Below are 26,428 nucleotides of genomic sequence, written 5' to 3'. Positions count from 1 at the left end.
GATATTGTTGGGGATAACGAGGAAGCATGCTTGAGTTCGAATCAAATAAAGGGAAATCAAACATATACCAAGCACATAGAGAATACACGAATTTTACATGAAAAAAAAACTTCGGAAAAAAAACCATGGCACAAAGCGATAAACAATTCACTATGAGAGCGGAATTAAAAGAGATGATGTACTTACAATGATGAGAACCTCTTTCAAATCTTCCAAAACCCTAAGTTTTCTTCTTTAAAACCCTTGGGAGCATCTTAACCCCACCCCAATCCTGATTACACCTAATATATAGACAATCACAATCGGAATAGGAAAAAAAATGCGTACATATGCAGTTCTGCGCGCACCGTCAATCTAAGTCTTGATCGATCGAACACACTTTGATCAATTGAGCAAGTATAGTTTGATCGACCAAACAATGCTAAAAATGTCCAAAGAGTTCAAGTGTTTTTCCTGAATATTGTTGATCGATCGACTTGATGGTTCGATCGATCAAACATGGTCCAAGTCGTCCAGTGAGCAATCTATCTAATTTCGGGGAGGTCCGATCGATCGAGCATGGTTGTCGATTGATCAAAGTCCCCAATTTAAGTAAGATTGAAGACATCCATTCAATAATCTCCACCATGTATTCAATCTTTATGCTTCATTGCTTTACCATGTTATCACCATCACTAATTGCCTTCCATTATAGCTTCATCGTCCCTTCTCGTGCACACTACGTCTTCATTAAGCATTCATCAAGCCTAGAGAAGTCACACAAAACTTAAACTTCTCTGTAGGAACCACTTTCGTAAATATGTTTGTTGGATTCATACTTGTTTAGATATTCGTAAGAGTCACATTGCCTTCATCAAGAACATGTCGGATAAAATGATAACGAACATCAATATGTTTACTATGTGAGTAATAAACAAGTTTTTCACCAAATTAATCGTGCTTTCGCTGTCACAATTAACAAGCATGGCCTTAAGTTGAAGTCTGAGATGATTTATTATTCCTCCCAATTAAATACCTTCTTTGAATGCCTCTATCGCCACCATATACTCGGCTTTGATTATGCAAAAAGTCACCACAAACAGAAGGTTTGACATCCAACTAATCATACTACCTGCTAGAATAAACGAGTAGCCGAAAGTCGACCTTCTGTTATCCACATTTCTTGCATAATTGGCTTCTACATAGAATACCAATTTGTCTTCCGACTTTTCAAATGTTAAGACATAGTTCATTGTACCTCAAATATACCTAATTACCCATTTCACTGCCTCCCAGTGTTGTTTGTCGGAGTTAGCTATGTATCTTCTCCGACAATCATCTTCTGATAATCTTGACAAATTGTGTGAATGGAGGGTGCCCATGATTAAAGCAACTTTTTCTCAGGAGTAGTTACTATGACCTTACTGCCCCTATCACTTTCTTTGATAAATTGTTTCAATCGATCTCACTTCTTAGAATTTTTATTCCACACGTCATTCGACACAGGTAAAAACTTCTTCCACCACAGCTCTCGTCCTAGGTGACATTGCAGTAAATCCAATTTTTCAATATCCCAATTACTAATTATAAATTATTGAATTTCTTTCCTTCCAAAGATACAAAATAGCCTAAAAGATCATTCGGTAGTGGGCCGCCTACCAATCCAAACCCATAAGCATTGGAGTAATGCTTCAATCCCTGAATTAGTCAGATTAAAATCAAACTAAAACAATGAATAACAATCTGTACAAAAATAAGTGATCCACAATGATCTCCAACAAATTGATGGCTCAAATTGTTAATTGCCCATATTAAAAATGATCAAAACCATCCATTTTCTACGCCACTGATTGAAAGTTTAGAATCGTCAATTGGGTATTGATTTTTAAATGGTAGCCTCTTGAATATGTGGACAACCTAATGTACCGTCTAGATCAACCAAGTAAGAGCACAGTAAGCACCAAATCATTTCTCACACTTAGAAAATCATTCAAATCCATATCCTTTAAACCTTCTCAAAGTCCAGTTATTTTCATTCTCTCTCCTTAAACCCTTTAAATTGATAAAACTACAATCTTTAAGCATCTGTAGAAAACCCAAAAAACAGAACTAAAAAAAAGAAGAAAAAAGAGACCAAAATCACATAACCACAGCCACACGTTTGTAGAGCTGTGCAGGCAGCTGTGGGATTGGGACCGCTTCCAGTGGGGTCTGCATGAATGTAACCAACCCTGGGTTCTCTGACATGTCAATCTCATCAGCCTTCACCCCTTCTGGTGGGGTCCACTGAAAATGATGCAAGAGGTGGCCCAGCATCGACTGGACCAGATTGATCCCCAGCTGGGCCCCAGGGCAAACCTGACGGCCAGCTCCAAACGGTAGTAGCCGAAAATCGTGACCCTTCATGTCGATGTCCTCCTCAAGGAATCGCTCAGGGCGGAACTGTAGTGGATCTTTCCACATGGCTGGGTCACGTGCAAGGGCCCACACGTTCACATGTACGTTGGAGCCTTTGGGAACATGTTTGAGTTTATACAGATTAATGTATTTACGTATAATGTGGAAACCGAAAAGTGCAAAATAATTAGAAATCAGGATAGGCTGAAGCACGTCACACTGTCCTTAAAGTGTTATTTGCCCCTACTCAAGTGAATTGAGTATCCTGATAGGTTCCCAGCAAATAGCTTCTAGGATACGACGAGCCTGGTGTGGGTCCGCATTCAACAAACACGAAGGCCCACCAAATGGAACTCAATTACACACTTTCTTATTATAGTATAAAGGAAAAAATCCCAAAAGAAGAAGAAAAGAAGAGAAAAACTTCGCAGTCGGGTTCAAATCTTCTCGGTTCGGTTGAACTGCTTCTAGACCACACCGTGCTGCTTCTTCAAGCTAAGGTTTAAGCCTTACTATGTTGCTGTTGGAAACACTAGAATATATGAGTGGAGAGGGGTTGGCTGTCTCGTATGGGTTTGTTGGAGTGAGTTGAGATAGTTTGGAAACCCATCCAGTCCTCCTTTTATAGGCTATGGTGGCTAGGGGTTATGGTCCAGAGACTTAAATTCCATTAAGCCATTTCTTTGTTGGAAAACTAGCCGCTTTATGGCCGTTTTTGTTGTGCATGGATCATCAAGCTGCTGATTGTTGTGAGACAACAACTAGCCGTTTTCTAGTTGGGCTAGCCATGCATTCTGACTTGACCATTCACTAATGGCTCATTATTCTGATTTATCTTTGCAATGCTCTTTTCGATCCTCTATTTATACGAGAGATCTCTCTCTCTCCTTTAATCTATTGTAATAACCAGCCACCGCCATAGCCACTTAGTCGCACCGCGACACAGCGCCTCTAGCCACACTGCCTCACATGCTCACGCCTCGCACCGAGCCCGAGTCCGAGCCCGTGACCGAGTCCGAGTCCGAGCCGAGCCGTGCCGTGCCGTGCCGAGCCCAGACCGAACCCGAGCCCGAGCCCGAGCCCGAGCGCGCGCGTGCGGGTGTTCACGCAAGGTCCATAGTCCACGGACTAGGTAGGTAAATATTATAATACTCACATCCTTCATATAAGCTACAGATTTTTCTCTTCTCTTTTTCACGTGGGACTATTCCAAAAAACCCGTAGAAAAGTGTTTTTCAAAACAACTTTTTATATTATATTTTATTTTATTATTAAAATATTTTTATTAAAATTAATATTTTTGCAACAATCGTAGCCGCCGATCTTGACGTTGGCAGTGGCCTTGTGGGGGAGCATGAGGGGTGTTGGTGGGTGCAACCGTAGAGCCTCCTTAGCCACGCATTGCAGGTCGGGGAGGTTTGGGAAGTCTGACTCAGTCATCACTCGATTGAACCCGATGACTCGGTCCAACTCTTCTTGGGCTTTCTCTTGTACTCTTGGGTTCTTGATCAGCTCTGCTATGGCCCACTCAACTGATACCGCAGTAGTGTCCATGCCTGCTGTGATCATGTCCTGCATATAAAAAAAATAATTAAAAAATTTTTTAAAAGAAAACCTATATTGATCAAGTGATATAAATTGTGAAAGGAAGGTTTGTGTATGTATTAAGTTTACTGACCAAACAGTGTACAAGTTCATCATTTGATTTAACATTAAACCATCCAAATTAGCTGTTACCATTTGATTTATCACGAACCATTATTTAATTAGCTGGCCAGTGGACGTTTATTGAACGGTTGATAATGAAATATATCCAACGGTCCTATTATTATATCAGTCTATTATATTTTAATATACATCTTATTTTTATACCTATAATTTTATTAATTATATAAGTAGTTATTTATCATAAAGAACTTTATTTTTTTCTAAACAAACAAGCTAAACTATAGGACAACTTACTCCTTTAAAAATTGTGTTGTGTAGCATGCAATCGAGCGAGCGAATCGAGCTAGCCCGGTTTGTGTACAGCCCTACCAACAGCAGTGGAATTTCCTATGCCTTGAACACAGACAATTCGCACTCAATTATAATTTATAAGTAACTTATATATCGATTGGGTTCGTGTTGGGTCGGGCAACCTGAGACTTCACCTCGAGCCAGACCCAAGTTTTATCGGGTTGGTGTTTGTGTAGGCTAAGCCCGAAACCGAACCTGATATATCCTGCCCGAGCCCAACCCAATGTTGGGCCGGTCACAAGTCAAGTCGGGTTGAACCCGCCCAACTTTCAGCACTAACTTCCACTAATGAGATGATATAAAGTCTTTAATTATCTGATTAGTGGCCTTAAACTGTGGGGACCACTAGCATTTCAAAGAAGACAATAGTTAAAAATTCGAAAAAATAAAAAATAAAAAAATAAAAATCGATTTGACTCAACCAGCTTTCAACAAGACCTAAGAAAAACTGTACCTGGTCATGACTCGGTGAAAACTCAACTCAACTCGAAAATTGGCAAAAACCCAATAAAACTCAACTCAACTCAGCACAACACCCCTGAGTTTTCGAGTCACAAGTCGAGTTTTCATGTTTTAAAACTATGAAATGGACCACCATTCATTGAATAGTTAGGACACGTGATAAATGAAAGTCGAGGCCTGTGATTCATCTAACATGTGGTCGAGATTAATGGAGATCTGATGCTTATGAATTTAAATTCTCAGAAAATTAAAAAATGGCATTAAAAGGATGGTTTTACGCACCCAAAGCAGTCCAATGATTGTGTCTTCGCTAAGATCATACTTCTCCTGGAGTGTCAACAACGCATCGACGAAATGTTGCTTCGCACCGCTCTTTTCTCGTGCGACCGTGTGTTCATCCATGATAGCTTTGGTGAGTCGGTCCCTGCGGGCCCCATGTTTCGCGAACGCCTCCTCCTCCAGTGGGAACATCCACCGAAGCCATTGAATGTGTTCGGCCATAGCGAGCGATGCACCGAGTTTCAACCCATTTGAGACTATTGCCTTGAACTCGATCCCTTGCTCGTCCATGATGCCCTCCGAGTTCACGAAGCGCTTTCCGAATGCGAGCCGAGTTATGTTGTTGAATGCTACTGCTGAGAGATAGTTCTTGACCACCACCTTCTTTCCAAACTTATCTGCAGAAATGAGTTTTTCCTCACAATTCTTTCTTGGATAGGTAGAAATCCGTTTAAAAATATGATAGTATATTAGGTAGTTTGCAAACCAGGTGAGTCGACTGGAGACTTAACCTGGTCAACTCAGGAGAACCAGGACTGAACAGGAATCGAGCTTGGTTTTCCGAGTCAAAGCGTGACTCGGTTGAAAGCAAAAATTCCTCAGGAAGAAATGACATTTATGCCCTTTTCACGGCAGGCTCCCCGCGGATTGCCTGCCCTAGGAAGCTAGGTGGGGCCCACTGACTTTTTTGTTAGAAATCCAGCCGTTCAACTGTTTTGGCAAATTATGTTACGATGTGGGACTAAAAATAAGGCAGATCTGAAACTCAAATGGGCCGTATGATAGGAAAAAGTGGTTTGAAAATGCATACCGTTGAACACTCAACGGGTCCGCCGTCATATATATATTCCATTCATACTGTTCACAAGTTCATTCCTAATGTAATGAACTGAAAATATAAAAATATTAGTCTGATCTAAAACTTCTTTGGTGCACGAATGTTTCAATTGTGGACGTTTAATCCTAATGTGCGGCCCACTTGAGTTTTGGATCTGCTTCATTTTTGGGCCATGTCCTAAGGTAACATCATCTAGAAATATGGATGGACGGAGTAAATTTCTCACAAACATCACAGCGGGACCCACCTAAATCCATGTCCAGCTGCATCTTAACACAACGCCCCAGGGGATGCGGTTTGGCTACTATTTGGTGCTTTGTGGGCCACACCATAAAATGTGTTTCATCCTCACCATTCATCCATTTTTCAGATCATTTTATGTTATGGAAGAAGCCCTGACATGAGGTAGATCCAAATCTCAAGTGGACCATATCACATGAAATAGTATTGATTGGACGCCCACCATTAAAAACTTCTTGGGTCTCAAAAGTTTGGGATCAAGCTGATGTCTGTTTTTTTCCCTTCATCTAAGTCTATATGACCTAATCAACAGGTTAGATGTCAAATAAACATCACAGTAACTCTAGGACATTTTTAACGGTAGACATTCAACCACTACTGTTTTCCCATGGTGTGGTCCACCTGAGATTTATATCCACCTCATTTTTTAATTCATTGCTAAAACTATCTGAAAAAAATGGACGGACTGTGTGGATCAAACACATACATCATCGTGGGGCCTACCAGTAGCCACCTGGCTGCTGGCAGCCTCACTAGCCCACTCGGGTCCTAGGTCGGGCTTGCATAATCATCAAGGGCAGAGTTCGGGTCTATTAGTTTCGACCTGCCCTGTCTGGGTCAATTGACTTAATGGGCCGTCTAAAAAGGTGCGCGTGGCGGCTTTTAGTATACGGAGACGGTGATCGACTAACGTGCAAAAGAAAAAATGTAAATTGGATGTTGGCAACTCGCTAAGTTGGATGGTGGCAGCTCACCTACCTCACCTTATTACATTCGCTACGGATGACCAACTTGTGATTAAAAAAAAAAAAAAACCTCAGATACTCTTGGCAGAGTGTGATGGATGGTCCACATGCACTTGAAAATTATTTAAATTGCATACGTGTCATGTAAGTAATTCACATTAAACCTTCCAAATTAGCTGTAACCATTTGATTTATCATGACCCATTATTTAATTATCTAGCCGGTGGGCGTTTATTGGACGGTTGATAATGAAATATATCCAACGATCCTATTTCAATAAACATGTGTGTCAACGACTAAGAGGTTAGGTTTGTGTAACCAATCGAAGGTTTTGCCTGTAGCTTAAGCAGCACAAACTAGTCCGGCTAGTTTGAGTTAATGTGTGCCACGTGTATAATTTTAAAGTGCATGCGTATCAAGCTTCAAACACAGCCAGAACATCAAATCCACTACCTAACATATGTGCGTGTAATGGCGATCGAGGATAATGAGAGAAAACATTACCAAAAGTCAGCCCTAATTTTCAAGTAGTCCGTACCAACACCTGAAATTATAGTGCTCGAACGACTGGCTTCGGTTGGAACCATTCATCTTGTATTTACTGAGATGGAACATTTTAATCAATCCAACGATCTTGCCCGTCCAGTTCATCCTTGGATTGATCTACAAGATGAACGGTTCTGATTAATGAGCATAGGACTTTCGATTGTAAATTTTGTAAATCAATCCAACGATCTTGCCCGTCCAGTTAAAATTTCATGAGGTGTGGCCCGCCTGAGTTTTGCATCAGGATAATGTCTCTATCTTCACTTCATCCTACTGAGTCACATCTGATTAACGGATTTGATAAATGATACAAACCAAGGTAGCCCCCAATTACCAGAATAAAGGGTAAAAGCTGATGGACGGAGTGGATTTTACATTTACATCGCGACGTGATGGCTTCACAGAGTTTAGATGGTTTAAGTGCTGCGTTAAACAGGTGTAGCTGAGAAATCCGGTCCGTTAACATAGAAACAACGAGATTTTTACGCGGAAAATCTCTCTAAGAAATGAATGCCATAATGAAGGAAATTCATTCATGGATTCTTCCCGATGGATTTAAGGTAGATCCGCAATATGTTACAGCCATCTCTCCACAGTACATGACGTGATGGCTTCACAGAGTTTAGATGCTTTAAGTGCTGCGTTAAACAGGTGTAGCTGTGAAATCCGGTCCGTTAACATAGAAACAATGAGATTTTTATGCGGAAAATCTCTCTAAGAAATGAATGCAAGAATGAAGAAAATTCATTCATGGATTCTTCCCGATGGATTTACGGTAGATCCGCAATATGTTACAGCCATCTCTCCACGGTACACGTGGCAGGAGGATGTATCAATCGGATCCATCCATTTACTAGGCCCTATCATTGATGGCTTATTTTTTAATATATTGCCTATTAGACAATCCTATCCACTACATTATTCAAAATTTCCCCACTGACCGTTAATCATTTTACTTTAAACATGAAAACCATTTTCGAAAGATACCGGAGGTAAATTTTATATTAAGTAGTTTTTTTTTTTTTTTTCCCTTCCTTTAATTTAAATGACAAGAATGTAGATGTTTATGGTATTTTCGTTCATCCTTTGGTGTAAAGGACAACAAGTACAGTCAAAAAAGTGCCCTCCCTTGTAAGCACTCGAAGAAAGTAAGCAGCAGCTTCCTTTAGACCCTGTTTCAATTTGTGGAAATTTTTTTTATACAGAAAATGGTGTTTCCATATAAATGCCATTTCTAAAAAGCATACGACAAGCTGTTTCTCTTTATTGTTTTTCAAGAAAAATTTCATGATTTTTATTTCATTGCCAAAATTATTATTTAGAAGGAAAAGAAAAAAAAAAAAAAAAAGGAATTTTTCATGAAGATTTTACTCAAAGGCATTAGATGACATATCTCATAGAGCTTGTAATGTTATTCTTCAATTATTGTGCTTTAGAAGGGCTAATTGCATTTACCTCTATGTTATATGACAATTTCAGATCTCTTTTCATTTTTAATTTTTGTTAAAGTCCTTTTATATACATTGTTACACCATTTTCTAATCGCTCAATTTTTTGTTAGAGAAGGTGATTGTTTTACATTATATTAGAGCATATCTTAACAAAGAAGATATGCATCTAATTAACCTCAATTGTGATTGAGTGGTTAAAACACCGTGTTCTTGTACTGAGTTGGAGCACCCGTATCTAAAATGTTTCGACTTGCAAGGTCCTTGTTCTGGTGTAACTTACTAGGCCCTTGTTCTAGTTTGATCCAGTTCTTAGTGGACTACACCAGTTAGGAAAAAAAATAAAAAAATTATACAACACTCGTCACTTGATGTCTGAAATTTCAAGAGTTAGAAGTGCGCTGCCATCCTGCTAGCAAGATATTTTTAGGATGTACTTCCGTGGCCCACCATTCACCACCTACCTAAGTTGAGCCCACCATTACGTATGTGTTATATCCACATCAATGTGAGGTATGAGCCAAAAGAATGAGTTGGATCCAAACCTCAAGTGAACGTACCACACTATAGAAAGCAGTGGAGATAGTGATGGAGATTGTTGAAACCTTTCCAGGGTCCACCATGATGTTTATTTGCCTTCCAACCTATTCATAAGGTCAAACATTCATGGATGAAAAGAAAACACTAACATCAGCTTGATCTTAAATTTGTGTGGCCCTAAAACAATTTTAGTGGTTGGCTTTTAATCTCCACTGCTTTCTCTGTGATGCGTTCCACTTGAGGTTTGGATTCAGTTTTTGGGATCATGCACTGATATGATATCAAAAAATAGTATGGATATGAGCGGCTAATAGAACTTTGCCACCTCAACACACCACCAAGGTGTGTGCACACCATGAGGGAGCAGATTAGGTGTTAGCTGGGTAACACTATATATCAACACCGTTCATCCCTTTCTACGGCCCATTTTAGGATGAGTTCCCAAAAATCAAGGAGATCCAAGCCTCGAGTGGACCACACCACAAGAAACAATGGTGATTAACTATCCACCATTAAAAACCTAAAGTGTAAGAAAAAATCATCAAGGTGGGCTCCATGGCAAGAATAACACCCATCAACGCATTACCACGGGAACACCTTGTACGCTTTCATTTTCATCGCTCAACTGTAGTGGCCCCGCAGGGTTTATTGCTGTCTGGATCGAGAGTGGATTAGGTGTAATGGGGAGAGGGTGTTGCCAACCTTATGGGCCCGGCATGATCAATGTGTAGTGTATCCACGCTGTTCAGCTATTTTCCTATTTCATTTTATGACTTGATCCCCGAAGAGAAATTGACCCCAATCTTAGCTGGACCACACTACTAAAAAATGTGGTGAATGACCATTGAAAACTTATTGTGGGCCATAAAAGTTTTGAATAAATATCATCGTTGTATTTTCCCTTCGTACTGTTAGACCTTATCAACTGGTTGGATAGAAAACAATATTACAGTGGGCTGAGCATTAATAAACTTGTTTCTTGTGGTGTGGCCCACCTAAGATTTGTACTTGCTTAACTTTTGGGACAATATATTAACTATTCTTGAAAAATTGATGGACGGCATTGATGTAAAACACATATCAACAAGGTGGGCCCCACGGTCAGGGAAACCCAACTAACGTGTGAACCGGGCAACACCTGATCCGCTCCCGTTTAAAAGATGGCAATCGGGGTCACTTTAAATTATTGTACGGTGAGGAATCTTAGTTAGGTCTCTCTCACTCTCTCTCTATATATATATACATACACGGGAAATGGTATTACGAGGTCGACCTCATGGTCGGTGTGTGGGCCCATCATGATGTGTGTGGAACATCAACACCATGCATTTGATAGGTCTCCTTTAGATTATATATTATATCCAAAAAAAAAAAAAATGAGTTATATCAGAAATTCATGTGAGCCATACCATCTAAAACCATGTGAGGATATGCTTAAAACATATGAAATCACTTGGTCGGCTTATATAAGTTTTTATAAATGATTAGATCCATCTTTTACATAGCACATTCGTACCTCTTCTAGCTTTCTTTATCATGTTTTTCTTGGTCTCCTAAGGTTAAGGGATGATTAAACTAATATTCCTATTAGGTCAAGATCATCTAGAGGTTATATGGTTATTTTGGTCAGGGGTTAGGATCACCAAGGCATCTTTTTTACTTGTATGTGCTCCTTGATGCTTCTATTCTGCTTGTGTCTTTGGTCTTCACTTTTCAAAGGCTCAACTGACTACATGACACAATGGTGCACGTGATTGACAAACCAAGGTGCAAAAATGAGTGCACTAACAACCTCTGCACTTATAAAAGCATTCTCCTCCTTGAGACGATTTATTTCCTCTTCAAATCCATTGATACATTTCATATTCTCTCTCATTTGTTGTACTTCTTTGCCAAGGAACTCAAGTCTGTAGTATAAAAAAAAATTATGACGAATCTTGATTTCTTATTTTGAGTGCAAACCTTTCTGGCAAGTGTCTCAATTGAGCCAGTAAATTCAGCTTCAATTTTACTTACCGCACTCCCTTTCATTCCTACTTCCTCAACTTCTTCCTGTCTTTTTTCCCTTCTATCTCCCACTTCTGTTGCCTTCCTCTTCAACTTCTTCTTCTCAAACATCTTCAGTTCATTTTCCACTTCTACTCTGACTTCTCTTCTCTCTAGCTTCTTTCTAGTAATATGTCTTTTTGTTATTAATGTGGTGGCACCATACGCATGGCTTTAGTACTGCAAAATGTTGTATGTACGGTTTTAACAACCTCAGTCTCTTCTTCTTCGACCGTTGGTTTAAGCTCCAACAAGCACCACCTGTAGGAACAATAATGATTTATTAAAAATCCGTACAAAGACCCGAGTACCACCTTAGGCAAAAATCACTAAGGACCAAATCATTTAGGAATTAAAAGAGAATTAACTAAGTGTTAAACTAGATTACCTGTGAAATTAGCACTAATCACTTTAAATACGATCTGTAAGACCCAAAACAAGTAGAACCGTTAACGCTATATTACCTAAAAACTTAAGATCCATCTCAAAACCCAATTGCTCTTGGGAGCACTTTGAAACTCCGTATCGGACCTGGACCGCGCGTCGAAAGTCCGATTACCCCAAAACTATACGGTTATGACCGCTTTCCTGGACTTGACAACCACCTCGGAAACCAAGCCCAAATATTATCTAGAAATGCACAATTTGAGCCTGGAGCAAAGTGTGTGAGAAACGCGAATACCTTTAGAAAATGAACCAGAACTTAAGTGATTTGGACTATTCTCTTGCAGGTGAAATTGAAAGTTTCAGACCGTCAGATTCTGACCAAACTATACCCTTGGATCAGGAAAATTTTTCTGCACAGGTCAGTGTACTTGTGGCCCTGATCGAGTGACGATTACAGTTGAACTGATACGGGTCCTCCACGGTCGATCCACAAATTCAATCAGACCAAAACCTTAACTTGGCTTAGATCCATGGTCAGGGAACATACTCCATTACATAGACAGGTAATGGGCCTCCAGATGAGATGCCTTTTGGCTATAACTTAAGTATACTATGGCCCTAGGGCCATTGACATCACTTCTGGGCCTATATAAGGGCCTTAAACCCTCTCTCTCCCTTCACATACGATTTTGCAACACTAAGAGAGAGAAGAGAACAAAGAGAGAAGGAAAGAGAGAGAAAGTGTGAGAGGAAGTGGGAGATTGTTCTTGGGATCTTTCCCTACCGCTCAACGTGCTTTACCACCTCGTTTGTATCGCTATTCCGGTGATTCCGATTCTGTTTGTAGGTAAGAAATCCTAACCCTAATCTGTTTTAGGGATACAAGTAGAGTGAATGCTGAAGTAGCTAACCTATTCCATGCTATAAGTTACCGTTTTGCCGTAGGCGAGGACTTAGTGTTTAAACTGAGTTTGTTACGAGTCTACCGGTGAAAGGTGCGGACTATAAACATTTAGGTTATGGTTTTAAAGGCTTTCAATGTCAGTAATGATTTATGACTGGCTTGATTGCTATCACATGTGCTTAGATACGAGGGTTTCCGTGTATTGTGTATATATATAAACTATGTTGATTTATAATGCATTCCATGTGTTTGTTGAAATGTGTGAATGAGTATGGAATTGTGATTTATGTTTACCATGTTTATTGACTGAAAACTTATGATCGTTGTACGTATGGTGAACCCTTTGTAAGGAGATTTGCTATAATACCTGTTATAACTACCTTACTACATGTATATGATACATGTAGCCTAAGTGTTTGATAAAAATGCCTGAATGGAAAAAACATGTTTAAATGCATGTAATGAGGGTGTTGAGATGGGATTCTCAATTCCTTTAACTATGGTTATAATATCCTTTATATAACCTATCTCACTATTATGTGATGTATGGATGAAATGTCTATGTATGATAATATCTATAGTATGTGTTTGTTAAATTGCTCAAGTAAGATTTATATCTAATTTCTGTTGTTACGTGCTATTTTGGATTACTATATGTGAATGCTATTGTTTGTAATGTAATTGGGGTTACAATGTAGTCCAGGCAATCGGTAATTGTCTGTGAACGGTGGTTAAACTGTTTAACCATGATAGACACGCCCGATGAATCCGAGTTGTACGCTGCTAGTCGACAGTGGTTAGGCCACACAGAGTGCTTACATGCTCCATATCAATCAGCTAGACGTATGCTCATACCAGTCGAGCTTGTCAAGTAACCCGGTTGACCTGATGTATGTTCACCATGTATGGACGCTACTGCTTGAATCTAAGGTACCAAACTCACCAGTGAAAAACCCGTTTAACCTTGGTACCTCGATCCGCTAAGACTCATGAGCCGGGCATGGTGGTATGGGACACCGTGGTCGTGCTGTCGGCCTACGCTGGGGTGACGAGCCTCCCCGTAGTGACCAGTGAGCAACCCAAACTCGTGAGCCGAATACGGTGGTATGAGACACTGTATTCGAGCTGTCGGCCTACGATCAGGTGACGAGCCCGTAGTGACCTCGAGCATACACTAGAAACTGCGTTGAGGTGACGAGCCTTTCCGTAGTAAACTAGAGTATAAACCAGGCCTACGCTGATGGTGACGAGCCTCTCCGTAGCGACCTGGAAACCATCTATCGTATGTGACTACTAGGATTGACGACCCTAGATGGATCAATGTTTGGGTTATGATATAAAGGGAGGTGCCTTAGCTTCCCAATCCTGCTGTATGAATATGTCTAATTAAGAACTTGGCTAACACGACCATGCATCGCATTGCACGGTGCTTTGGCGAGGAAGTGCACAGAGGAAGGGGTGCATGCCGCGATCGTAAGATGTTGTCGCAAGAGGGAGTGTAGGCGAGGGCATGCATCATTAATACATACCATCCTTGCATTAATAAGAGTACTTAGGACCTTATGGTTGTACTGCTTTATCATTACTGCTTGATTAAATTTATAACATGTTAACCTTTGATTCATAGTTTCACTGAGTTGATCACTCACTCCCACATTCTGGGACGGTGTTTTAAACACCAACCAGACTCTGTCTTAGATGCAGATTCTGGCACAACGTATGAGGCCGAGCCAGACTTCTACGACGATGAGGAGGATTTCTCCTATATGCGGCTAATCAAGCGGGTCTATGTAGACCGTGTTCTGATCGATGGGGTTACAGGGATACTGATTAGACCCCATTACACTTGTCATTTTTCTTACACTTTTGGAACACCCATGTATATTCATTTTGTTTATTTTTGGAGTATACATATATATATTTAACCTGTAACATGTCACACTGGAGACTTACAACAGGTTTATATATTTCATATATCTATCACAGTCTTCCGCTTGCATAATTTAATTGTCTCTAGAGTATGATATGTTATTTTGGTATAATCCCACTCATGTTTAACGCACTAATACGGACAACATTTACTCATCATTATCTATGTTGCATAAGTGATGCATTGGAACTCGAGAGTCGAGTTTATGCACGACCTCGATTTTCAGGAGGCGTTACAAGTTGGTATCGAGCATGATTTGGATTAAACTGGACCTAGGTTATAGTCACACGACGCCCACTGACATACTTTGACTTAGGAGGGTGCAATAAAACGTAAAAATGGTTATAGGATTTTCAGTTTCGTCAGTCGTTGGATTCGACTCGAAACCGACCATCGTAGTTCACCCCGTAGGCACCTTTGACCGTGTAAAATGATCCTATCTTCCTCTAGTCCGTCAATTGACGAGTATGGACATCAATTTAGTCAATCCCACGCGCAAAACATGCCAAAAGTGTGAATACTCACAAGATGAGGCTCAAATGTGTCTCAAACGAGTGCTAAGAGCACCATGTTGAGGGTCAAATATTGCATATCGGACCCAATTATTGCCTAGATTTATGAACATGGCACCGTTTAATAACTCATTTTAATCATGTTTCATTGTGAAAATTTTGATGGAATTTCGTATGAATTCGAAGTGATTTTGATGGCCATCTAGGACACTTGGAATTACAGAATACATGGTGTTGGTAATTTATGACTCATGGATTCAGAGTTTGAACTATTAATCCATGATTAGAAGTTTTAAACATTGATTGAATTATAATTTTACATGTCACATCTCGCTTACGCATTAAGGTTTCATTCGATTAATTTGGTGATCACTAAGCTTGAAAGGAACCAACTTGAGAAATTGAAAAGATTGGGCGAATGGTTTTCACCATAGGTCTGCTCCCTACAGGTGAAGGTTTGATTCCCCATGGATGATATTTGAAAAGGAGTTGGGTGTACAGTCTTTACCTTAGGTTTGCTCCCTATAGGTGAGGTTTGATTCTTCTTCTTAGCGTTACTTCTAATGGAAAAGTCAAAAATTAAAAGAATAAAGAGATAATGTGTAAGGCAAAGTTGGATTACCGTGAATTCTCTTATTGGTCTCCGGTAATATCGTTAAATAGAGAGGTGAATCTTAATGATAAGTCAAGATTAGACTTTACATCCATGGAACTCAATATTTAGAATCATTCTAATTAATGGATTAATATTTGAGCTTGATTACAAAGTTTACCATGAGCTTGTTTTCAGGAGAAAGTAATGCCAACATTCATGAATCTTAGAATTCAAGTATCTGAATTGTTTTTCATAACTCTTTTGAGTTTGTAAAAATTGTCTTATAATTCTAAACTTATTTTTCGCATACTTTGCTCGGGACTAGCAAAATGCTGGTTGGGGGTTGTGTTGAGGGTCAAATATTGCATATCAGACCCAGTTATTGCCTAGATTTATGAACATGGCACCGTTTAATAGCTCATTTTCATCATGTTTCTGTTGCAAGGTGGAATTGCGAGCTTGGACTGGGAAAGGATACTAAAAGCATGGATTTAACAATCTGAAGGCACCAAGGCAAGCGACGGACCCTAGGAGACCAAGATCGACAGATTTGCACGCCAAGGATCCAAGAAAACCTGAGAAATTGAAGCTCAAGTGGCCTGAAAAAGTGTCCAGAATGCAAGATCATAGGGTTCCCACCATCTGATCAGTTCAAAACTCCATATGTGGCCTGAGGACCATAAATGAACCGTACACGTAAAATTTCAGCCATTGGATCCCTCTGAAAGTGGTCCAACGGTCAGATCAGCCCACGAATTACTGATCTGAGGCCCACCTGATATTCAGATATGCTTCAAACTTGGACTCTATCCATTAAATGAGATGAGAAAAGGGACGAGTGGATCCGATTTCCCACAAACATCAAGATAGACCTCACTTCAAAAGGCGAATGTGCACAGCCAGTGTACACCCGCTGTGCACCGGACCATCAAGAGCGGTCAAAGTCAGTTTTGACCGACCTTATAAAAGGAAACGGAAATCGTCTCTGTTCGCAACAGGGAGTTGCGGGTGACTTCAGGTGGGCCATCATCATCGCAGATAAACCTCATCCGGACCGTCCATTTGTTTCAGAAGGTCAAACCGAACATACACATGAGGCTTTTCCAAATCGATACTTGCATACACAGGATAATACCATTCAAACGCAGGTTGAACGGTGATATGGAAAATCAGGTGGGCCGCTTCAGCGTCGATCCAAAACCGACCATATCCGAACGGTTTTGTGAGTAAAATACAGTGGACGTCATGGATCCCTCGAACCAGCAGTGAAGTGGGCCCCACCAGCAGTACAGCGCTCGGATGTGCGCGCCTCTGTTCACTAGATCCGAAAAATCTGGGACGATGTGGTCCACCCATGTTGATCAGATGGTTGATCTGATCCATCTAGTAGGAGCGCAGGTCAGCCATGATCCTGGCAATGTCGCCGAAATTTCGACTGAAGGAATCAGCAATCCAAAAAGTTCAGTCGCAGCTTGGTATGTTGCGTAAGGAATCCCGAAACCTGCAAACTGGTTGCGAAACGATTTTGCGGTAACCATTCCGCATTGTCTTACGCACTCCTAGCCGAGGAAGGTTGAGACCACCATATAAGCAAGGGAGAAAGAGAGAAACGGGAGCCGGGGGAGATTCTTTTGAATAGGAAGGAAGGAGTTTTTGGAGGGACGTGAGGAGAAAGGGAGCCGATTAAATAGTAGACACGTGGTAGGGACGAGGTGACACTCACGAAGGCAAGTAGTGTATAACGGCACGGGTGGAGAATACGCTACCTCCAGCACGATTCAATAGTTGCCGCACGTCGGAAGCAAGGTGGTTTTTCTTCTTCCGTTTCTTCTTCTTCTTTTTCTTTTTCTTCTTCTTCTTTTTAATTGGAATTTAGCCCATATCATGCTCGGCTAAACCTCTTAGCTAGGGCTAAGAGGTGAAGCCTGTAGCGAGATGGGAGATTTTATTGTATGTCTTTCAATTCATGAACTGAATTTGATTTAGTTGATTATTAAAGGAATATTTTTTTAGTCTTTTATGGTCTGTTGTGACTGAAATTACAATGGGTTTGCAATGGCTTTGAATATTTTCTTCCCCTTTTTATGTTTATGAAGTCAGGAAGCCCTGTTGTTCATCATTGCTCCATGGGCATGGTAGGATGACAGTACCTTTTCTGATCCTCATGCATTGTTGATTGGTTGGTAATTAGTTTAATCCTGTTGTTTGCTTTGTCTCCTGGGCATGGTTAGATGATGGAATCCATTCTAATTCATATACCTTTCACCTCTTGAAAACTATATCAAAGGAAGTCTAGTTAATTTCCATGATTTTTGAAGCAGGCATAAGATCTCCCTGATCCCTACAAGTGGATCCTCTGAATCCCTAGTTTTTTTTCTTCCTCTGAATTCCTTAAAGTTTTAGATAATTATTCCACAATTATTCCTTAAATTCTATTTTTGTTTAGATCACATCTTAGTCTAGTTCTAGTTCTACTTGGTTTCAGATAACGTACAGGTATCAGTCCCTGTGGATTCGACCTCGGTCTTACCGAGTTTATTACTACATCACAACCCTATACTTGGGGAGTGAACAAGTTTTTGGCGCCGTTGCCGGGGACTGACGGTTACGATTCTCTGAAATTAATTATGTTAGGATTAGGATTTTACTTACTTTAGGATAGAAGTTTTTATTTTATTTTATTCTATTTTTAGAACTTAACCTGTTTTCCTGTTTTGTAGGATCCTGACATAAGTTCTTAAATTGGTAATTCCTTCCTAATTTCTCTACTTTTTCTGTTTTTAGAATTAAGGTTTAAATCTTAGAAATTTTCTAACTCTAGTATCCTCCCTTTTGTAGGAAATAGTTTATTTTTAGAAATTAGGTTATTTCTTTCCCTTTTTAGAAATTAACTTTCTATTCTTATTTTAGTAACTTTCTAATTTAACTCTTTTAAAATCTAATTTATCTCCTAATTTATTTTTAGAATTTTTGTTTAGAAACTAACCTTCCTATTTTGTAGGCCTTTAAGATAGAAATTTCTAATTCGGTAATGTGAGACCTGTCCTGAGTTCACATATGTGCATTTGTTTGTGTGACAGCCTCCGTAGTACCTCATTCTCGGCTTCCACCGTATATACGCCAGATTCCAATCCTGGGATCCTACAAGGAGGATTTTTTCAATGTACATTTATCTCGTAATGAGCATAACCACAAGATTACCCAAATCACAAAAGCAACATCATTATTATATATCCACTAATATAATCGTTTGAGTACAATACTGAAAGGGAAAAACATATATAAAATAAATCAAAGCTCCAGAAGACCGCCGCACGCTCTAAGCTCAACACTGCTGTAACCTAACATCACTAGCACGCATCTATCGTGCATAAGCTTATAGAAAGCTTGGAGGGTGGTGTAAGTGTGTGTACAAGGTAAGTGCCAAGTATTCAACATAATGACATCATCATATAAGACCAGAAATATCGGTAATCCATAAATCATACAATATCAGAATAAGTAGAAATATTGATAAGATTATAAATTATCAGAGTAAGCAGGAATATTGATAAGATCATACGATAACAGAGTAAGCAAAAATATAGACAAGTCCATGAGTCAATCAATGTCAGGATACACAATATAGAACTACTATGCAAATGAGGAATCATAAATAGCCAAATATCAAATGCAGAGGATGCAAAACAATATACATTCCTAATGAGTAACACAAATAGCGTTAACCGTACCTAAACCATATAAATGCAGAGACACAATAGCCCAAAATGCTGTATGCCGCGAATGTTATGCAATATGCGGTGCGAATGGAATGACCATACTAGAGTGTGAAGTCGGGATGATAGTACGTAGTATCGCAGGCTATGGGGTCCATCACAAGGGACTTCTATTCAAACCAGTCCCATACCTAAATTTGGATAGTCAAACTCAATGTGGTAAACTCCCGATCTCAGGTTAGTCGCGCGCCCCAACCGAAATCCTAGCCATTGCGAAGGCACACGTAACAAATAGTTGCACACCACCAACCCGAGTGGATAGTGAATGAATGAATGAATGATTATGCAATTCCCGCTCAATAAGTCCACATATCGATACGGTTCCTCTAGGAAATCACCGCGGTCTATTACACTCCAAACTGCATTGCCGCCCCATCGCGCGCAACAAGGTGATGAAGAGACCTCACTATCCGCTCGCCAATATCAGCTTCGACTCAGTGGCCGATAGCGAGACGCCAATTCCTCGAGCCGGCCGACTCACTCAGCATTGCCCCTCCTCTCGTGTAAGGCCGCACCCCCTTCCAACCGACCACGACACAGTGGGAGACGCGGCCTAATGGTATACGGCCCTTATGCGCTCATGCATCCACTCGGTCTAGACGTTGGAGCAACCTCTGGAACCAAGAGGGTTTAGGGACTTTCACTCAGGGATATCTATAGCACCCCATGTAGAACAGATTTCCGGTGTCCCATCTGGCCATCCACGAAATACCTGTGGAGGCTACGACCCTGATGTCACTAGGGCGTACAGTAATCACAATGCAAGATGCATGAGCCATACAATCCAGTCATGCATCAATCCTGCACATACCATGCGCTCATGTGAAATAGCCTCCGCTTATCAGGGAGTCTCATAACAATCTGCCCAATGACATATGCAATGGTCAACCACATCTCATAACAAACATGCAGATGATGCGTATGGGCATGTATGATGATGTTATGCTGTCACATACTCATAATAGGTGCCAACGATCGGCCTCGACAATGTGGACATTTAACCAACATTGTCCACAAGGAATAGCTCACATAGAGCCAAACATATAATGGGCCCACGGCCCCACACAATGGCCCAATACACATCTCTTATGGGCCTCACACACATCACATCGACCTTCATACGAGGGCCTTGAATGTATCACAATGGGCCTTGCCCATGGGCCTCAAATACATCACAATGCGCCTCAACTACGGGTCGTATATGCATCATATAGGCATCAACAATAGGCCTTGGCAATCGAAATCGGCCTTAACAATCAGGTTTGACACTCGGAACCGGCCTCGATACTCGGCCTTGACAATCGACAATCGGTCACGACAATCGAAATCGATTGATAATCAGAATCGATAAATCGGTCATGTCAATCAGAATCAGTAATCGGTCACGACAATCGGGATCGATTGATAGTCAGAATCGACAAATCGGTCACGTAAATCGACAATCGGTCACGACAATCGAAATCGATTGATAATAAGAATCGGCAAATCGGTCTCGTCAATCGGAATCGGCAATTGGTCACGACAATCAGAATTGATCGATAATCAGAATCGAAAAATTGGTCACGTCAATCGGGATCGGTCATGACAATCGGGGTCGATCAATAATCGATCGATAAGTCATGTCAATCGACAATCGATCACGACAATCGAAATCGATCGATAATCGACCTCGACCAGTCATGTCAATCGGCAATCGGTCACGACTAATCGAAATCGATCGATAATCGAATCAACAATTCGGCCACGCTAATCGATATCGGTCATGAAATCGGGGTTTATCAATAATCGAATCGAAACTACCATGTCAATCGACAATCGGTCACGATAATCGAAATCGATCGATAATCGAATCGGCAAATCGGGTCAATCAGAATCGGCAATCGTCACGATAATCGAAATCGATCGATAATCGGGAATCAACAATTCGGCCACGCTAATCGCATCGGCATGACAATCGGTTTATCAATAATCGACCAAAACTACCATGTCAATCGAAAATTGACAATTGATCATGACAATCTAATCGATCGATAATCGAATCGGCAAATCGGTCAGAGTCGACGAATCGGTCACGACAATCGAAATCGATCGATAATCAGAATCGGCGTCGATAATCGGCCTCGAAAGGGCCGAACAAGGGCTAAGGGAAGGTCACAACGTGGACATTAAACCATCATTGTCCATCAATGTGGCCATTTAACCAACATTGCTCCCAAGGAGTGGCCCACATAGAGTCAAACGTATAATGGGCCCATGGCCTCACACAAGGACCACATATGCATTACGTCGGGCCTCGACACATCGGTCATAAATTCATCACATCGGGCCCTAACACATGAGTCAGATATACCTCATATTGGGTCTCGTATACATAGAGTGGACCGCTCAAATATCATATTGGGCCACATATACGGCCAGAAATACATCACAATGGGCCTTGTCCCACGGCCCAATGCACACCACAATGGGCCTCACTAAATGGGCCATAGATACACGACAGGTGAGCCCTACACATGGGCCTCAGATATATCACACGAGCCACAATCCATGAGCCTAATACATATCACAATGGGCCTCATCATATGGGCCATGAATACATCACCTTAGGCCTCATCAATACAAATATATCACATTGGGCCCCATCATATGGGCCGCAAATACATCACCGTGGGTCGCACAAATGGACGGTATAGATATACAATGCATACATCACGGCGGGCCACACAATTGGACGGCATACATACATCACGGTGGGCCGCATACACGGGCCTAATATACATCACCAAGGGCCACAATCCCTAGGCCTCAATTACATTACAATGGGTTACGACCCATGGGCCTCAATGTACATCGAATGGGCCACATCACCTAGGCCTCAATTACATTACAATGTGTTACGACCCATGGGCCTCAATGTACATCGAATGGGCCACATCAATGGGCCGCACCAATGGGCCATAAATACACAACAGGCGGGCCCCGTTCATGGGCCAAAGATACATCATGATGGGCCTTATCACAATGGGCCTTATGTACATTACATCAAGGTGGGTCTTCACACACCATGTATGTATATGTATTTTATTATTATTATAAGGCATTACCCAAAATGAATCATATCCAAAGATCATCTGGACCATACTACAGATAATAATGGAGATAATGATTTCCACTGTTAAAAATTACTATGCCCACCATTACGATCATTTTCCATCCAGTCTGTTCATAAGGCCACAAGGACCTGGATTAAGTGGAAAACAAGTTTCTTACTGATCCAAAACTCCTGTCCTCCCAAAGGGGTTTCAATGGTAGATGTTCATCCCTCCATTGTTTCCTGCAATGTGGTCCACCTGATATGTGGATCTCATTTAGACTCGAGCCTTATGACGATCTCACCAAATGAATGGACGGTTTGGATGTAATGCTTACATTAGGGGTGGGGTGCTGACTGTCCAGCAGATGGACGGTTCTGAATCCACCAAGTGGATGGGCAGTTTGGATGGAAAATACCCATCAGAGGTGGCGCGCTGACCGTCCAGCGATGGTGGGTCCCACCAGATAGATAGACGGCATGGGGTTACAAACATACATCACGGTGGGCTCATCCCATCCGTCCAGATTGTTGGACGGTGTGGATGAGATCCACACATCAGGTGCGGTCCATCCAGCACCGTCCAGGGGTGGACGGTTGCATACAATGCACACGTCAGCGGTGGGTCCAAACACCCACTCCTTCCCTTTTTCTATATAACGTACATGTTATATCATGTACTTTATATATTATTTTATAAATATATTATATTTTAAAACAACCAGCCTACATCCAGCGTCCTGGATGGATGAACTGGATGCAAGGCATGGGCATTAACGTAGGCCCACGTGTGGGATGGGTACCCACCGTCCAAGCAATGGACGGTGAGGATATGAAACATATGCATTGTGTGGGCCCCACACGGATGAACGGCTTGGATAAAAATGATCATACCCTCAATCAGGGCCATACACCAGTCATTCCGTCCAGCTATATTGCACGGTCGATAGCGTCATGCATCAAGGTGGATCTTCACCGTCCAGGCCTTTGCACTGGACGGTGCAGATAAATGCAGCATCAAAGCGGGACCACGTGGGTGGGGTTCACGTCCCAGCAAGGGACGGGCGGTTAGGATAAAATCCATACCTCATGGTGGCCCACAGACTCGCTGATGCCAGTGGAGCAGGTGGAGATGGTGGGGACCAAAACACTCGTTGACGCCAAACAGCAGCTGCTGCTATGTGGTGGACGATTTGGATCTCATACATGGACATCAAGGTGGGTCAAGTCCCATGTGAACAGTCACCACATCAGGGCCAAGGCCCCACCGTCCAGCAGAATGGACGGTGAATGGCATGGATAAAAGACACGCATCAGGTGGATCCACACACGTGGAATCCACCAGCTTTAAATAGAGCTGATTTTTGTATTGTCCCTTCGTCCAGGTGGTCATCGACGGGCAGCAAGGGCTGCTGTTAGATGGCCAGCCGGTTGGCCCTGCTAAACGGGCAGCGTGGATAAAATAATCATGGTGGGCCGCTGCCTGGATGTCAACGAGGTGGGCCCCACAAATGGGACAACGCGGATAAAATCATGGTGGGCCACATCATCACCAACAAAAAGAGAAAGAGAGAGAGAGATCGGGAGGAGGAACGTGGGTAGCGGAGGGACCCCGCCACTATGGGTCCCTCTTTAAATAATGCATACATCAAGGTGGGTCCCACCATATGTGGGCCCTCAAATCATCAAAAAAAAAATAACAAATGAGATCACCCACCTATGATCTTCTCCTCCTTCTTCCGCCAAGGCATCCTAGAGCTCCAATGGATGAGTTTCAACGGTTGAGATGGACTTAGGATGGTGGGATTGGGTGGTAGGAAGGTGGGCCACACTAACTCTCTCATGGGAAGCTCTCATGGACGTTGGGTTGCTTGTTTGTAAAATGGAGAAAGAAAAAATGAAAGAGAGAAAGGATGGGATGGATTGATAAAGTATGGTTGTTGTAAGAGATGAGAAAGGGGAGGTATGGGTTAGTTTGAAAATGGTGTAAAAAAGTATGGGTGGAGAGAGAGAGAGTTGACTTGTGAGGGGTGAGGTGGCATGGAGCATGGGTGGTGTACTTGACTTGTGAAATGATGGATTGATGTGATGTATCGTAGAGATTCTCTCGGTATTTGCAACACGCGGCGTTTTTCTCGAACTGAACGCAGGCCCATATCTCCTGGCCCGGGTATCACCTCAGCACGTAATATGCGGCATCAGGACCGCGGTGACGGCGCGGTCGCAACGGTACAAGTCTCGGGTCGAGCCGATTCTGGAATACGGGACATGATTCAGGATAGTGCGCAAACACCGATAACAGATCGCGGATCGCCGGAATTCCTATTTTGTAGGCCTTTAAGATAGAAATTTCTAATTCGGTAAGCTCCTTCCCTACTTTCTATTTTTCAGTTCTCTTTTAATAATTTACTTTCTAGTTTAGATCTTCCCTAATTTACTTTAGAAATTTCCACTTTCTTTTAAGAATACCTTCTTTTAGAAATTAATTTACTGTTATTTTTCTTTTAAAGGATCATTCTTCTCTTTTTAGAATCTAACTTATTTTTGTTTTATTTTGCAGGTTTTTAACTTAGGACTCCAATTTGGTAATTTCTTTCCAACTCTCTCTTTCTTTCTAGATTTTCTTTCCCTTTCTTAGGATTAGGTTTTTAATTGAGGGCTGCGAGTGTTTTCATGCCCAAGTGGGCCCGTGACGACACTCGACGTCTCTTGACTGAAGGAGGATTGGTTGAGGGGTTGACTATCCATCGCAGACTAGACACCGCTCGAAATCCCCGGAGTTAATTATGGCTGAAGACCAACCTCCTCTACTTCCACCCAGGGTGGAGGATACCCAAGATGAGCCCCGCCTCGTACTTTACGAGATTATCTACAACCGGCGGGAGTGAGTATGCCCTCATGCATGATTTTTCCTGAAAACACAGGACAAATGGACATCAAGCCAGGAGTTATCCAACTCCTTCCCAAATTCCATGGACTTGAATCAGAGAGTCCATATTTACATTTGAAAGAGTTCGATGAGATTATAGCTACATTATGTTTTCCTAATGTATCTGAGGATACAATTAGGCTGAAACTCTTTCCTTTTTCCTTAAAAGAGAAAGCTAAGACGTGGTTACATTCACTGCGTCCTAGATCCATTGGCACATGGAACGACATGCAGAGGGAATTCATAAAAAAATTCTTCCCACATCATAAAACGATTACCCTCAGAAAAGTGATCATGAACTTTGCCCAAAAGGAAGATGAAACATTCTTCCAATGTTGGGAAAGGTTCAAAGATTTGGTCAGTTCATGCCCACAACACGGATTTGAAACGTGGCGCATTACAAATTTTTTCTATGATGGACTGACATCTTCCATGCGCCAAATGGTCGAGACAATGTGTAATGGAGAGTTCATTAATAAAGATGTTGGCGAGGTATGGGATTACCTCGATAGTCTCGTTGAAAAAACACAATCATGGGACTATTACCCAATGGCGAACACCACGTCTAGGCCGACTCAATTAAAGGAGAAAGGTGGATTATATCTCTTGAAAGAAGAGGATGATCTCAAGTGTAAAGTGACTACGCTCATAAGGAAAGTTGAGGCCATGGAAGGAAAGAAGGATAAGGTCAATGAAATTGTTTGCGGCATCTGTGATTGCAACATTCATACAACTGAAAATTGTCCTACAATACCTGCCTTTCG

The 26,428-nt window shown here is 41.5% G+C and overlaps 1 protein-coding gene and 1 non-coding gene across 2 annotated transcripts; both read right to left on the bottom strand.

Annotated features, from left to right (window-relative positions):
* Window positions 1-1,925: 1,925 nt before the first annotated feature.
* Window positions 1,926-5,630, bottom strand: LOC131227703 (cytochrome P450 98A2-like). Its single transcript, XM_058223503.1, has 3 exons — window positions 5,140-5,630; window positions 3,687-3,948; window positions 1,926-2,501 (listed from the first exon to the last, which is right to left on the bottom strand). Exons 1-3 carry the CDS (start codon window positions 5,425-5,427, stop codon window positions 2,119-2,121), a joined length of 933 nt encoding a protein of 310 aa, XP_058079486.1. The 5' UTR covers window positions 5,428-5,630; the 3' UTR covers window positions 1,926-2,118.
* A 20,310-nt stretch (window positions 5,631-25,940) lies between these two features.
* Window positions 25,941-26,047, bottom strand: LOC131228426 (small nucleolar RNA R71). The gene has a single exon (XR_009162929.1). It is a non-coding gene; the product is annotated as a small nucleolar RNA R71 (small nucleolar RNA).
* Between the last annotated feature and the right edge of the window lie 381 nt (window positions 26,048-26,428).

The sequence above is a fragment of the Magnolia sinica genome, chromosome 15, assembly GCF_029962835.1.
Source record: "Magnolia sinica isolate HGM2019 chromosome 15, MsV1, whole genome shotgun sequence".
Taxonomy (NCBI): domain Eukaryota; kingdom Viridiplantae; phylum Streptophyta; class Magnoliopsida; order Magnoliales; family Magnoliaceae; genus Magnolia; species Magnolia sinica.
Note: the sequence above shows the minus strand (reverse complement) of the source record. Positions and strands in the feature narration are given on the sequence as shown.